At 47.3% G+C, this 12170-nt stretch overlaps 1 protein-coding gene across 1 annotated transcript; it reads right to left on the bottom strand.

Moving 5' to 3' along the window:
- Nucleotides 1-1183: 1183 nt before the first annotated feature.
- LOC101730941 (TNF superfamily member 13) lies at nucleotides 1184-11457 on the bottom strand. Its single transcript, XM_018089853.2, has 8 exons — nucleotides 11425-11457; nucleotides 9978-10201; nucleotides 8537-8630; nucleotides 6092-6139; nucleotides 4687-4805; nucleotides 3149-3296; nucleotides 1853-1996; nucleotides 1184-1812 (listed from the first exon to the last, which is right to left on the bottom strand). Exons 2-7 carry the CDS (start codon nucleotides 10155-10157, stop codon nucleotides 1887-1889), a joined length of 699 nt encoding a protein of 232 aa, XP_017945342.2. The 5' UTR covers nucleotides 10158-10201; nucleotides 11425-11457; the 3' UTR covers nucleotides 1184-1812; nucleotides 1853-1886.
- Between the last annotated feature and the right edge of the window lie 713 nt (nucleotides 11458-12170).

The following is a 12170-nucleotide window of genomic DNA, read 5'->3' as shown; positions in this document are numbered from 1 at the left end:
GCGGAATCCTTTACAAAGGGTTTGGGGGTTCGGCGGAATCCTTTACAAAGGGTTTGGGGGTTCGGCGGAATCCTTTACAAAGGGTTTGGGGGTTCGGCGGAATCCTTTACAAAGGGTTTGGGGGTTCGGCCAAATCCAAAAAAGTGGATTTGGTACATCCCTACTATTAAGTGTCAGGGAATGCAGACTCTACATCAGGGGTGGGCAGACTTTTTACCTTCGCGATCGACTGACGACCGCGCAATGCAGAAGTGCGGCATGAATGCGTATATACGCGTCGCATCATAGGTATGCATTGACGCAGCACTTCCGCATCCCCAGATTGATCGCGGTCCACCAGAAATCCACGGGGGATCGACTTGTGGACCGCGATCGATGTATTGGCCACCCCTGCTCTACATTTTGTGCCTAAAAGGTTCAAGGGTCTGTGGAATGTCCTGGCAAAGCAGGGGTGGTAAAAGAGTGGTTACAATACAGGGCTTGTGTAGGCAATGCGGCTGCTGTCTGGGCTTCCTGCGCTCCCACCATGCCCTATCCTAAAGATGATTAAACTGCCGGCCCTCCTATCCCTAATACACTGATTTGGTTGCATGTTTAGCAACGTGGCATCTCCTCCTCAATATAATAAATCAGACAAACCAGCAAGTTGGCAACTATCAGGGCATGTAAGTGTACCTACCACTCATTGCTGGGCCTTAAATATTATGTGTAGTACTGATTAGTATCGCACAGGTTTACCCAAATGTTGTAGGTCAGGGGTGGCCAATACGCCGATTGCGGTCCACCAGTCGTTCCCCCATGGATTTCTGGTGGACTGAGATCAAGCCGGGGATGTGGAAGTGCGATGTGAATGCGTATGTATGTTGCGTCGCGTACGCATTCACGCCACACTTCTGCATTCCGCGTCGATCCGGTCGATCGTAACCACCAAAAGTCAGGCCACCCCTGTATGTGGAGCAGTAGTACAGACGTGGCTACTTGATCGTGGTTTTCGGAGAATAGCCTCCCAGTTTGTTCTGCTTAACATTTGTAGGAAAGGAGGGACGCATGGAACCCTGGGTTCGGCTTGTGATTTTGGACGAATCCAAGCCCTTTTTTTTTTGGGCAGGATTTGGATTTATCTAACAGTGTGTCTGCTTGGGCTGAATCTGAACCAATAGAAACACATGACTATAGACCACTGGACGATGCAATGCACAGTTCTTTATTTCCATTTGCTTACGTTTTAGTGCGTACGCGCAAATTCAGTTCAGATTCGGTTCAAGATTTGGCCAAGTTGGTGATCTGGAACAAAAATAGATTCATTCTATAAATATCTCCTCCATAAAATTCCATATAATGTGCTTTAAATCCTTTCCTTGCCACACCTTTATCAGCCAGCTGTGTTCCTTGCACATTATTGCGCCATTTGCTACCCTCCTTATCCCATTGGATTGCTTAGGCACTAACGATTTGTGGTTGTAGATATCGGAGTAGTCTGAACCAAGTCCCAGAGAAGTATAGTCTCGACAGAGCTGTTACTTTCATCTTCCAACATAGTGCCGAAGTTTCACTGTCCATCTCCATCCTTCTCGACTGTTTCTCGACTGTTTCTCGACTGTACCGCTACGGATGCAAAGCAACATGCCATTCCAGATCTCGCTGTGGTACTGCCTTTGTAATAGGAGCTGCAGGCAATACTATCGAAAATGGTACACGTAATAGATATAAGTTCTCTTGTTGGACAGTTCTGTGATTTTGCTACTGCCCGGGTTCTAATGGATCGGCTTTTGGCATCAGTACACAAAGAAGCGACCACTGCGATGAGAGCTGCTTGCAGAGATCTCCTTAATCTTTTGTTAGGGAAAGATACAAGGACAGTCGGAGTGCCAGACACTTAATACTGTTTAAAGCCTGACAAGACCAAGGAACGTGGCTTCACCCCTGGCATCCAGATTGGCATTTGATCTAGGTATAACGAGGCTAATGGAATCCCCTTTTTGCAGTTGGAAAACTCCTGGTGGGGAGGAAGGAGACCAGGCGTAAGTGTTCAGTAATCACAGATTTATTGGCTAATGGAGTAAAACTATGTAGACCAGTGGTTCTCAACCTTCCTAATGCCGCGACCCTTTAATACAGTTCCTCATGTTGTGGTGACCCCCAACCATAAAATTATTCCTAAGCCCATCGGAAATATGTGTTTTCCCATGGTCTTAGGCGACCCCTGTGAAAGGGTAATTCGACCCCCAAAGGGGTCCCGACCCCCAGGTTGAGAACCACTGATGTAGACCAATAGAATATCACCATTGGCTAAGGCAGTGGTGGGCAAACTTATTAGTCAACTAAGCCAAATATCAACAAAACAGCGATTGAAATTTCTTTTGAGACCCACATTTTTTGCAGACTGTCATTGGCTCACTTGTGCATGAAACAAGCGAGCCTCCCCTGCACTGCGTATCCCGCCCCCCGCCTGCGGCGCGTCTCCCATAGCCCAAAGACCACCCCCTCCTGCTGATTTTTGCTACGGGCAACGAAAATGCGATCGCACTGTACATGCGAGCGGGCACCTGAGAGTGCCAAATTCAAGGGGCTAAAGAGCCACTTGTGGCTCGCGAGGCCGCAGTTTGCCCACCACTGGGCTAAGGGCTCTAAACCAAATGGTGACCTGACCATCTGAGTAGGAGAACAATAATTCCCAAACTGTGGGGTTGACCCTTCCAAGGGAGTCCTATCCTGAAGACGATTAAGGGCAAGAACCCATGGAACGGTTGAGTCGCCTACGATAGAAGTCTATCTGTTGCTGCAGGAGGAAACGTCACAAGACTTCAGATTACGGAAGTGATGCACCAGAAACTTCTATTGTTGCCGGTGGAAAGCCTTTTCGGAGAGGTTTGATGCCCACGATAACAGGGATCTATTGCGGGCAACTCAACCGATCTGTGGGTTCTTATGGTTAATGTAAGAGTTAAGGGAGATAGTTTAATTAGGGTGACATTTGGGGTAAAATTATGGCTAGAAACATCATTTTTATATTAGGTACTAAGTGGGGATTGACCAACCTGTTTGGTTGCCATCGGTTAATGCATAGTACAGATTAACTCACCAAAAGTAAATGACTGTTTTATATTATAACTTTTTGAAGAGCAGCAAAGGATTGTGGATGTCTCACCGGCACTGTAACAGGTGTTATACGCCATGCTCTCATTGGGCGGCATGCTCTGCACACAGCGTAGCAGCACCTTCTCTCCTCCTGAGAGCCCTTCTAGCTTACGTGTTATCAAGTGTCCCATCGTGAACCTGGAATCGTTGTACAGAACCTGAGTGGGAATAATAAGAGACTGTTTCTCTATACACATGGATCATTCTGGGAGACAGCTCATATATCATAGAGAGAGAGAGGGGACAGAGTGAGAGATAGCTGTGTATCTTATAGAGAGAGAGGGGACAGAGTGAGAGATAGTTGTGTATCTTATAGAGAGAGGGACAGAGTGAGAGATAGCTGTGTATCTTATAGAGAGAGAGAGGGACAGAGTGAGAGATAGTTGTGTATCTTATAGAGAGAGGGACAGAGTGAGAGATAGCTGTGTATCTTATAGAGAGAGAGGGACAGAGTGAGAGATAGCTGTGTATCTTATAGAGAGAGAGGGACAGAGTGAGAGATAGCTGTGTATCTTATAGAGAGAGAGGGACAGAGTGAGAGATAGCTGTGTATCTTATAGAGAGAGAGGGACAGAGTGAGAGATAGCTGTGTATCTTATAGAGAGAGAGGGACAGAGTGAGAGATAGCTGTGTATCTTATAGAGAGAGAGGGACAGAGTGAGAGATAGCTGTGTATCTTATAGAGAGAGAGGGACAGAGTGAGAGATAGCTGTGTATCTTATAGAGAGAGGGATAGAGTGAGAGATAGCTGTGTATCTTATAGAGAGAGAGAGGGACAGAGTGAGAGATAGCTGTGTATCTTATAGAGAGAGAGAGGGACAGAGTGAGAGATAGCTGTGTATCTTATAGAGAGAGAGGGACAGAGTGAGAGATAGCTGTGTATCTTATAGAGAGAGAGGGACAGAGTGAGAGATAGCTGTGTATCTTATAGAGAGAGAGGGACAGAGTGAGAGATAGCTGTGTATCTTATAGAGAGAGAGGGATAGAGTGAGAGATAGCTGTGTATCTTATAGAGAGAGAGGGACAGAGTGAGAGATAGCTGTGTATCTTATAGAGAGAGAGGGACAGAGTGAGAGATAGCTGTGTATCTTATAGAGAGAGAGGGACAGAGTGAGAGATAGCTGTGTATCTTATAGAGAGAGAGGGACAGAGTGAGAGATAGCTGTGTATCTTATAGAGAGAGAGGGACAGAGTGAGAGATAGCTGTGTATCTTATAGAGAGAGAGAGGGACAGAGTGAGAGATAGCTGTGTATCTTATAGAGAGAGAGGGACAGAGTGAGAGATAGCTGTGTATCTTATAGAGAGAGAGGGATAGAGTGAGAGATAGCTGTGTATCTTATAGAGAGAGGGATAGAGTGAGAGATAGCTGTGTATCTTATAGAGAGAGGGATAGAGTGAGAGATAGCTGTGTATCTTATAGAGAGAGAGAGGGACAGAGTGAGAGATAGCTGTGTATCTTATAGAGAGAGAGGGATAGAGTGAGAGATAGCTGTGTATCTTATAGAGAGAGAGGGACAGAGTGAGAGATACACATAGGAATGATATACCTGGCTGTATACTGAATATATCCCAGAATTCCTCACTGTCACATTAACACCTTGAACCTGAAATGCTCGCCCTTCCTTCATAGACACTTTCCAGGAGACGAGAGTGGCATCCAGGGCGTCTGAAAGACAAAGGGCGGGGGAGAGAACGCAGGAAGTTTAGGGAACTTTTTTGAGGGGGGAAGATACAAGGGGAAGTTAATCGTAAGAAAGGGACAGTAGATTCTATCAGGAGAAACTCATTTACACCAAATTATCTTGGTGCAGCGACCCATTAGAACAGGGGTTCCCAACCTCCCTAATGCCGTGACCCTTTAATACAGTTCCTCGTGTTGTGGGGACCCCCAACCATAGAGGAGCGGTGTCTCGGTTCCTAAGACCATCACCCTGAGAAAGGGTCGTAAAGGGGTCCCGACCCCCAGGTTGAGAACCGCTGCATTACAAGCAATCTATTAACCTTGCAATATATTTTTTTAATAGTCGCCCATACTTATACCCCCAGAAGGCTGTTTTTGTGTGGCCAGAAATTACCTGTTATCTGATTGGTTGCTACAGGCAACAGCACTGGTGCCGTTTAGCACTAGGGATGCACCGATTCCATTATTTTAGGATCCGGACGAACCCCAAATCCTCTGTAAATACTGAACCGAATTGTGCTTGTGCAAATTAGAATAAGGAAGGGTTAAGGAAAAATATATTTTATTTGACAAAAAGTCACATGATTGTAAGGGTGTGGATTCGGTGAACGCCAGATGCATGGATACGGCCAAATCTGACGATAAAGGCTGAATCTTGGCTGAATCCCGAACTGAATCCTGGGTTCGGTGCATCCCTACTATTTGGCACCTATGTTATTAAAAGCCCCACTGCGTTCTAATTCAGGTTCTGCAGGGTTCCGTCCCTATTTGCCATTTTCCTGAAGTAAGCGCACCTATGTCTCTGGGATTAATGGACAAGGGAGGAACTGGCGTTGGAGTTGATGTATCGGAGTGGGTAGAACCTGCCCAGAAATGGATTAATAGACAATTAAGCAATCTGGTCAAAACAAAACACTTGAGAAAAAATGTTGAAATGTCAAATTGTTGCTTCATTCTATGCTCGGAATAGAACAATAGGAACCTTTGCATAACTGTGCCCAGTCTGTTTGCCAGGACGTTGGCATTCCCTCACATCCAGAAGAGACCTTCCTAACCACTGGTACGCTGCAAAAGTAATTTCTCTTGTAGCACTTGGTTCCTTCCCACCATTCAACATCAAGTTATCCTGATTGCTTAGTGAAGAAGACAGCATGGAACCCAGAATGATAATTGCTGCTGGTTCTTTAGAGAGGTCAAAGGAGAAGAGTCTAGAACTCCCAAAGGGCACCACACTAGAGGGACAGGGGTGAGGTATGGATTGGAATTCTTACCATTGGTAAAGAAATGATCAGGCACCAGGTGAACATATGAACGGTTTCCTAGAAGCACAGAAGGAAGTATTTTAGTGTCAGTTGGTGTGTAATGTTATGTCACAGCCCCGCCTAGTGGGAGGAAACAAACCCACCCAAATGGGTCCAAGGGACTGACTTCACACGGTGCACATGACCAGTACTGCAGCTTCACCAAGAAGAAGTGTTTGGTGGGCAATGTTGCAGTCCTGCCTAGAGTATACATCTGGTGGAAGTAATGTTGCACTCCTACCAAGAAGATACGTCTAGTGGGGGTAATGTTCCAGTCTTGGCAAGTAAGACAGTAAGCCTGATCAAAGTAATATTGCTCTACTACCAAGTAAATATACCACCAAGAAGATACACCTAGCGGAAGTAATGTTGCATTCCCACCAAAAAAACAGAGCTCATGGTCTTCCTGCCCAAACCTGGCCCTTCTCCTACTTTCACCATTACTATTGATGGCATGATCATCAACCCTGTAAATTCTGCACGCTGCCTTGGGGTTATCTTTGACCAGTCTCTCTCCTTCTCTAACCATATTAATAACACTGCCAAAACCTGCCTTTTTTCCTCCGCAATATTGCCAAGATACGCCCCTTTCACAAGTAACAGCTAAAACACTAATACATGGCCTTATCCTTTCCCGCTTAGATTACTGCAATCTCCTACTAACCGGCCTCCCAGACTCCCACCTCTCTCCCCTGCAATCAATTTTAAACTCTGCTGCCAGGATTCTCCTGCTCTCTCCTAAGAGGGAACCTGCTCAGCCTCAATTAAGCTCACTAGCATGGCTGCCTGTTAAGCAAAGGAGCTTACAGAATCCTTCTGCTGACATTCAAAGCCCTTCCCTCCTCTGCTCCTCACTACATTTCTTCACTGGTCTCCCTGCTCCTCACTACATTCCCTCACTGGTCTCCCTGCTCCTCACTACATTTCTTCACTGGTCTCCCTGCTCCTCACTACATTGCCTCACTGGTCTCCCTGCTCCTCACTACATTCCCTCACTGGTCTCCCCGCTCCTCACTACATTCCCTTACTGGTCTCCCTGCTCCTCACTACATTTCTTCACTGGTCTCCCTGCTCCTCACTACATTCCCTCACTGGTCTCCCTGCTCCTCACTACATTCCCTCACTAGTCTCCCTGCTCCTCACTACATTCCCTCACTGGTCTCCCTGCTCCTCACTACATTCCCTCACTGGTCTCCCTGCTCCTCACTACATTCCCTCACTGGTCTCTGTGCTCCTCACTACATTCCCTCACTGGTCTCCCTGCTCCTCACTACATTCCCTCACTGGTCTCCCTGCTCCTCACTACATTCCCTCACTGGTCTCCCTGCTCCTCACTACATTTCTTCACTGGTCTCCCTGCTCCTCACTACATTCCCACACTGGTCTCCCTGCTCCTCACTACATTCCCTCACTGGTCTCCCTGCTCCTCACTACATTCCCTCACTGGTCTCCCTGCTCCTCACTACATTCCCTCACTGGTCTCCCTGCTCCTCACTACATTCCCTCACTGGTCTCCCTGCTCCTCACTACATTCCCTCACTGGTCTCCCTGCACGTTCCTGGTCATCTCCTCCGCTCCTCTCAGAGCCTCCGTCTCTTTACACCATCCACACCCACTGCGCGCTCTCGGCTTAACCCTTTCTATCTCGCTACCTTCCCTCTGGAACTCCATCTCTGAATCCCTCCATAGGGAAAACTCACCCACTCTCTTTAAGAAAAAACTCAGACTGTACCTTCTGGAGCACTAAAACATTATTTTGCCCAGTCCTGCGCTTTGGTTGCATTCCCACCAAGAAGATACACCTGGTGGAAGTAATGTTACTGTCCTGCCAAGAGGGTACTGTTGGTGGAAGTAATGTTACTGTCCTGCCAAGAGGGTATGTGAAAGTATTGTTGCAGTCCCCCCAAGAACATTTGTCTGGTGGAAGTCATGTTGCAATGCCACGAAGAGGATATGCCTGGTACTGTAATATTCCAGCCCCACCAACAATATTCACCCGGTGAATATAAATTCACAGCCCTGTCAATATTCTCCCCCTGGTGGGAGTCATAACCATCTCATGAGAATGATGGAAAGAAATTTAATATTGCCCCACCAAGAGCGTGTACTCTAGTGGGAATAATAATACAGCCCCACCAAGAGCATGTACTCTAGTGGGAATAATAATACAGCCCCACCAAGAGCATGTACTCTAGTGGGAATAATAATACAGCCCCACCAAGAGCATGTACTCTAGTGGGAATAATAATACAGCCCCACCATGAATCACATGCCTGTTGGGAGTAGTGACTCTACCCCACCAAATTATGACTAGTCCTGCGTTACAAGAGAAAAGAAAGGGTGCTGTAAGCTAGAATGATCTCTAAAGTAGTATCTCCCACCCAATTCTCACCAACCCCTTCTGCTTCACCTCACCGTGATGTCTTGGCCTTCTGGCTCCCGTGAGGTCTCTTTTCTGTCTGAGACAGATTGCCAGGCCTTCTTCTTTTGTATTGTGGTGCTTCTTCACCTATGGGAATGATGAGATGTGTGAAGGCTCAGCCCAGTAATACCCAAACTCCATTAACCATCTCATTACAGTTGAGTGCCTGTTTATCACATGGGACTGTTTCTTTAACACATAACCATGAGGATGGTGAGCGCCTAATGAGTCTGATAAAGAGACCCAGCGGGAAGGTGCGGTGTGTGACTCAGCTCTTGTGCGACTGTACTGTTCAGCCAGGCATTTATTGCATGTTTTGCACACCGTCATCTGATTCCACAAGATTAGGGCCCTGTATAATATAACTCTTCCATTGCTACACAGTGGCCTCACATGATATAGTAAAGCAGCGGTTCTCAACCTGTGGGTCGGGACCCCTTTGAGGGGTCGAACGACCCTTTCACAGGGGTCACCTAAGACCATGGGAAAATACATATTTCCGACGGTTTTGGAATCGTTTTATGGTTGGGGGGTCACCACAACATGAGGAACCACTGTAGTAAAGGATCATATGGTCGTGAGTGGATGTCCCATCCTATTAATCCTCACTGTATCAACTCTTAAACTATATATTCCACATGGACCTTCTTAGTGGTGCAAGCTTGTTGTTGGCTGCACTACAACTAGTACCATCCACAAACATCCTTCTGCTATTAGGGCATGCTGGGAGTTCAGTTTAACAGCTGCCAGATAAACATCTGGCCATACGTGCCTGGACTGGCTGCTGAATTGGTGGCCTGTGTGTGGGGACAGTGGCCTGCCCAACCACTGTCTATCTGGTGATCTGATTGCTATTATAGATGCCATTTGGCAAGGACTGTTGATGTGGCCATTTTGCAACAGGTGTCTGCTATTAAGGTCCCCATACACGGGCCGATTGTAGCTGCTGATATTGGTCCCTCAGGCCTGAAATTGGCCAGATATCGATCAGGCAGGTTAAAAGATTTAGTCGGATCGGGGACCGCATCGGCTTGTTGATGCGGTCCCCGAACCGACTGCTCCCATTGCTCCCTTTATAATTCAGTTGTTTGGCCCCAGGTCCAAACGATCGAATTAGCCTACATTTTCCCGATATCGCCCACGCGTAGGAGGGGATATCGGGAGAACATCCGCTCACTTGGTGACCTCGCCAAGCGAGTGGATCTTAACGTGTATGGCAACCTTAACACTAGAGTTTTGGGGGAAAAAATGCAGCATAGTGGACAAGAAAACATGGACATTCGTGTCAATTTTTTGCATCTTAGGCTTTAGAATATTTTTCATTTAATTAATAAGGGAGGACATGGTGTCCCCTCCTGATTCATACACGGGGGGATCTAAAGTTTTCTCCAATAAAGGTAGAGGAGTAATCAAGGTGCAAGGTCAGCCACTCACCTCTGGCCTCGGTTCCTCTTGACTCTTTCTCATTAGGGAGAGCTCCACCTGCAGGTTGCCGATGTGGATTGACTGGCACATGAGAGCAATGAGGCAAATGAGGACCCCCAGCCAGGCTCCTGTACCCCCCCAGAGTCCCCGTGCCAGGCTAACAGATCCGCAGATCACCATGTGGGACATCACGACTCCGGCTTCTGCTTTTTCTCCTTAATTGGGGACAGTGGCTTAAAGGAAGAGAGGGAGGGCGTGACAGAATGAAGGGCTTATTGCAACACGTCCCAATGACAGGAAGGAATAAAGGCACAGCGAGTGTGTGAGGAATATAGGCTGAGAAACAGTGGTGCCTGGGACTGAGCCCAGTTCTACTGCAGGAGCAGTACCTTTATAGGGCTGCTTTATGGTCCTGCACCCCATAAGGTAAGCTGCCATCTTGTTTCCCAGGGATCCCAACCTTTTTTACTTGTGAGTCAAACTCAGATGTAAAGTGTTGTTGAGCCTCACAAGCATGAAAAAAGTTCTTTGGGGATGCCAATTATTGGGTATCTGGTTGTCCCATGTGGGCTGCTAGCCTGCAGGGGGCTGTGCTTAGAGCAGGGGTGGCCAGACTTGGTCCAGTCGCGATCGACCGGATCGACGCAAAAGTGCGTTGTGCATGTGTACGCATTCACGGAGCACTTCCGCATCCCCAGCTTGATCGCGGTCCACCAGAAATCCATGGAGGATCAACTCGACGTATTGGCCACCCCTGGCTTAGAGTGAAAATGTATCATCCAAAACTTGCCTCCAAGCCAAGAATGTAAAAACAGGCACCTACTTTGAGGCCACTTCAAGCAGCATCAAAGGGGTTGGTGAGCAACATGTTGCCCCTAAACCACTGGTTGGGGAGCACTGCCTTAGGCAGTACATTATGAGCGTCTCTAACAGGACATAGAGATTGTGAAGTTATTGTGCTGATATAATTCTAGTATTGCCAAGAAATATGGCAGCCCATGGTCATATGAAAGCGCTCTCCTGTTCCTGAGGTATGCCTTCATGGTGGCATCAAGCTAGGGATGTGTGGGTCACAAGAACTAGGACCCACAATGTCTTACTTCGAACTGAACCCTTTCCCCAACAGTGGCATCACTGAGTGGGAGGAGCCTGCCAATGAGTAGGGCTCGCCAAAAGATAATGTGCAAGGGCTCAAGGTGGCAGTTTTGGCACCTGCACCATTAATTTGTAACCCAAACCTGTTTGACTTTGGTTTGTTGAGGGCCCCAGCTCACATAAATCCTAAAGATATCTAACACTAGTTACACAATGTCTATAATCTATATATAACTTTTCTCCGCAAGGGAATTTTGGGATTCTGAGGCCTGGTAAAGCATGAAGGAATGTAGGAATGACGTTATCAAAGATCAATATGGGGTTTTATGGAACTGGAGAAGAGAGAACAAATCCGACATACCGTCATTTGGCAGTTGATGAACCTCAAGGCTGAAGAGGGTTGGTAGCCGGAGGGAGAACCGTCGAATCCAGTAGGAGCAGAAGAGTAAAGGGAGAAAGAAGGAAAAGAAAGTCGTGTCTACAGGAAAACGAAAGTTACACAGACGAGAGTGAAAGGTCCCAAAACACAGAGGAGGGGGAGAAGGGGAGGATAGTGGTTAGTGAGGGGAGAGAAGGGGCTGATGGAGGGGCAGGTGAGTTGGTGTAGGGGAGAGAGGGAGCCAAGCAGTAGAGAACTTACCTTACTATAATTTCTGTACCTTCTCCTTAGGGAGATCACAACAACAGTCTCACCAGCTTTTACCCGAGCATCTGCCTTCCTTTTTTTTATCCCAAACTGTGGGTGTATTCCCTAACAAAGGGTTAAATGAGTCACCAGGAAAGATCATGCCATGCAAATGAGCGCTTCTGGGGAAATCCGGCGTTGGCAAGCCGTGCCAATATCATTATTCTCCTGGTCACTTTTATTAGGAGCCAATGAAGCTGCCGGAGGCGGGGAGAATTTACAGACGTAGTGCAAGAGAGCGCCCCCGGCTGGAATCGAACCTGAGACCCCAGGGCTTGGATCCTAGGACTGTAAAGGAAAGTGCTGAACCTGGGGGTTAATGTAGGACCACTCAAATTCCCAGGCAGTGGGCATCTTCACATCTCCCAGCATGCCACAGCCAGACTCTAAATGAAATGTCAGCTCTTGGGATAAGCACATCA

Source organism: Xenopus tropicalis, chromosome 3, assembly GCF_000004195.4.
Source record: "Xenopus tropicalis strain Nigerian chromosome 3, UCB_Xtro_10.0, whole genome shotgun sequence".
Lineage (NCBI taxonomy): Eukaryota > Metazoa > Chordata > Amphibia > Anura > Pipidae > Xenopus > Xenopus tropicalis.
This window is presented reverse-complemented; position numbering and strand designations above follow the sequence as displayed.

Bases quoted from the DNA above. Each gene is read 5' to 3' on its own strand.
- LOC101730941 (XM_018089853.2), bottom strand. From the start codon at position 10,157: ATGTCCCACATGGTGATCTGCGGATCTGTTAGCCTGGCACGGGGACTC. The intron at 6,140-8,536 runs GTGAGGTGAAGC...CTGTGCTTCTAG, and splicing joins CAGAAGGCCAAGACATCACG to GAAACCGTTCATATGTTCAC. The intron at 1,997-3,148 runs GTGAGACATCCA...CCTCCCCACCAG, and splicing joins TAACACCTGTTACAGTGCCG to GAGTTTTCCAACTGCAAAAA.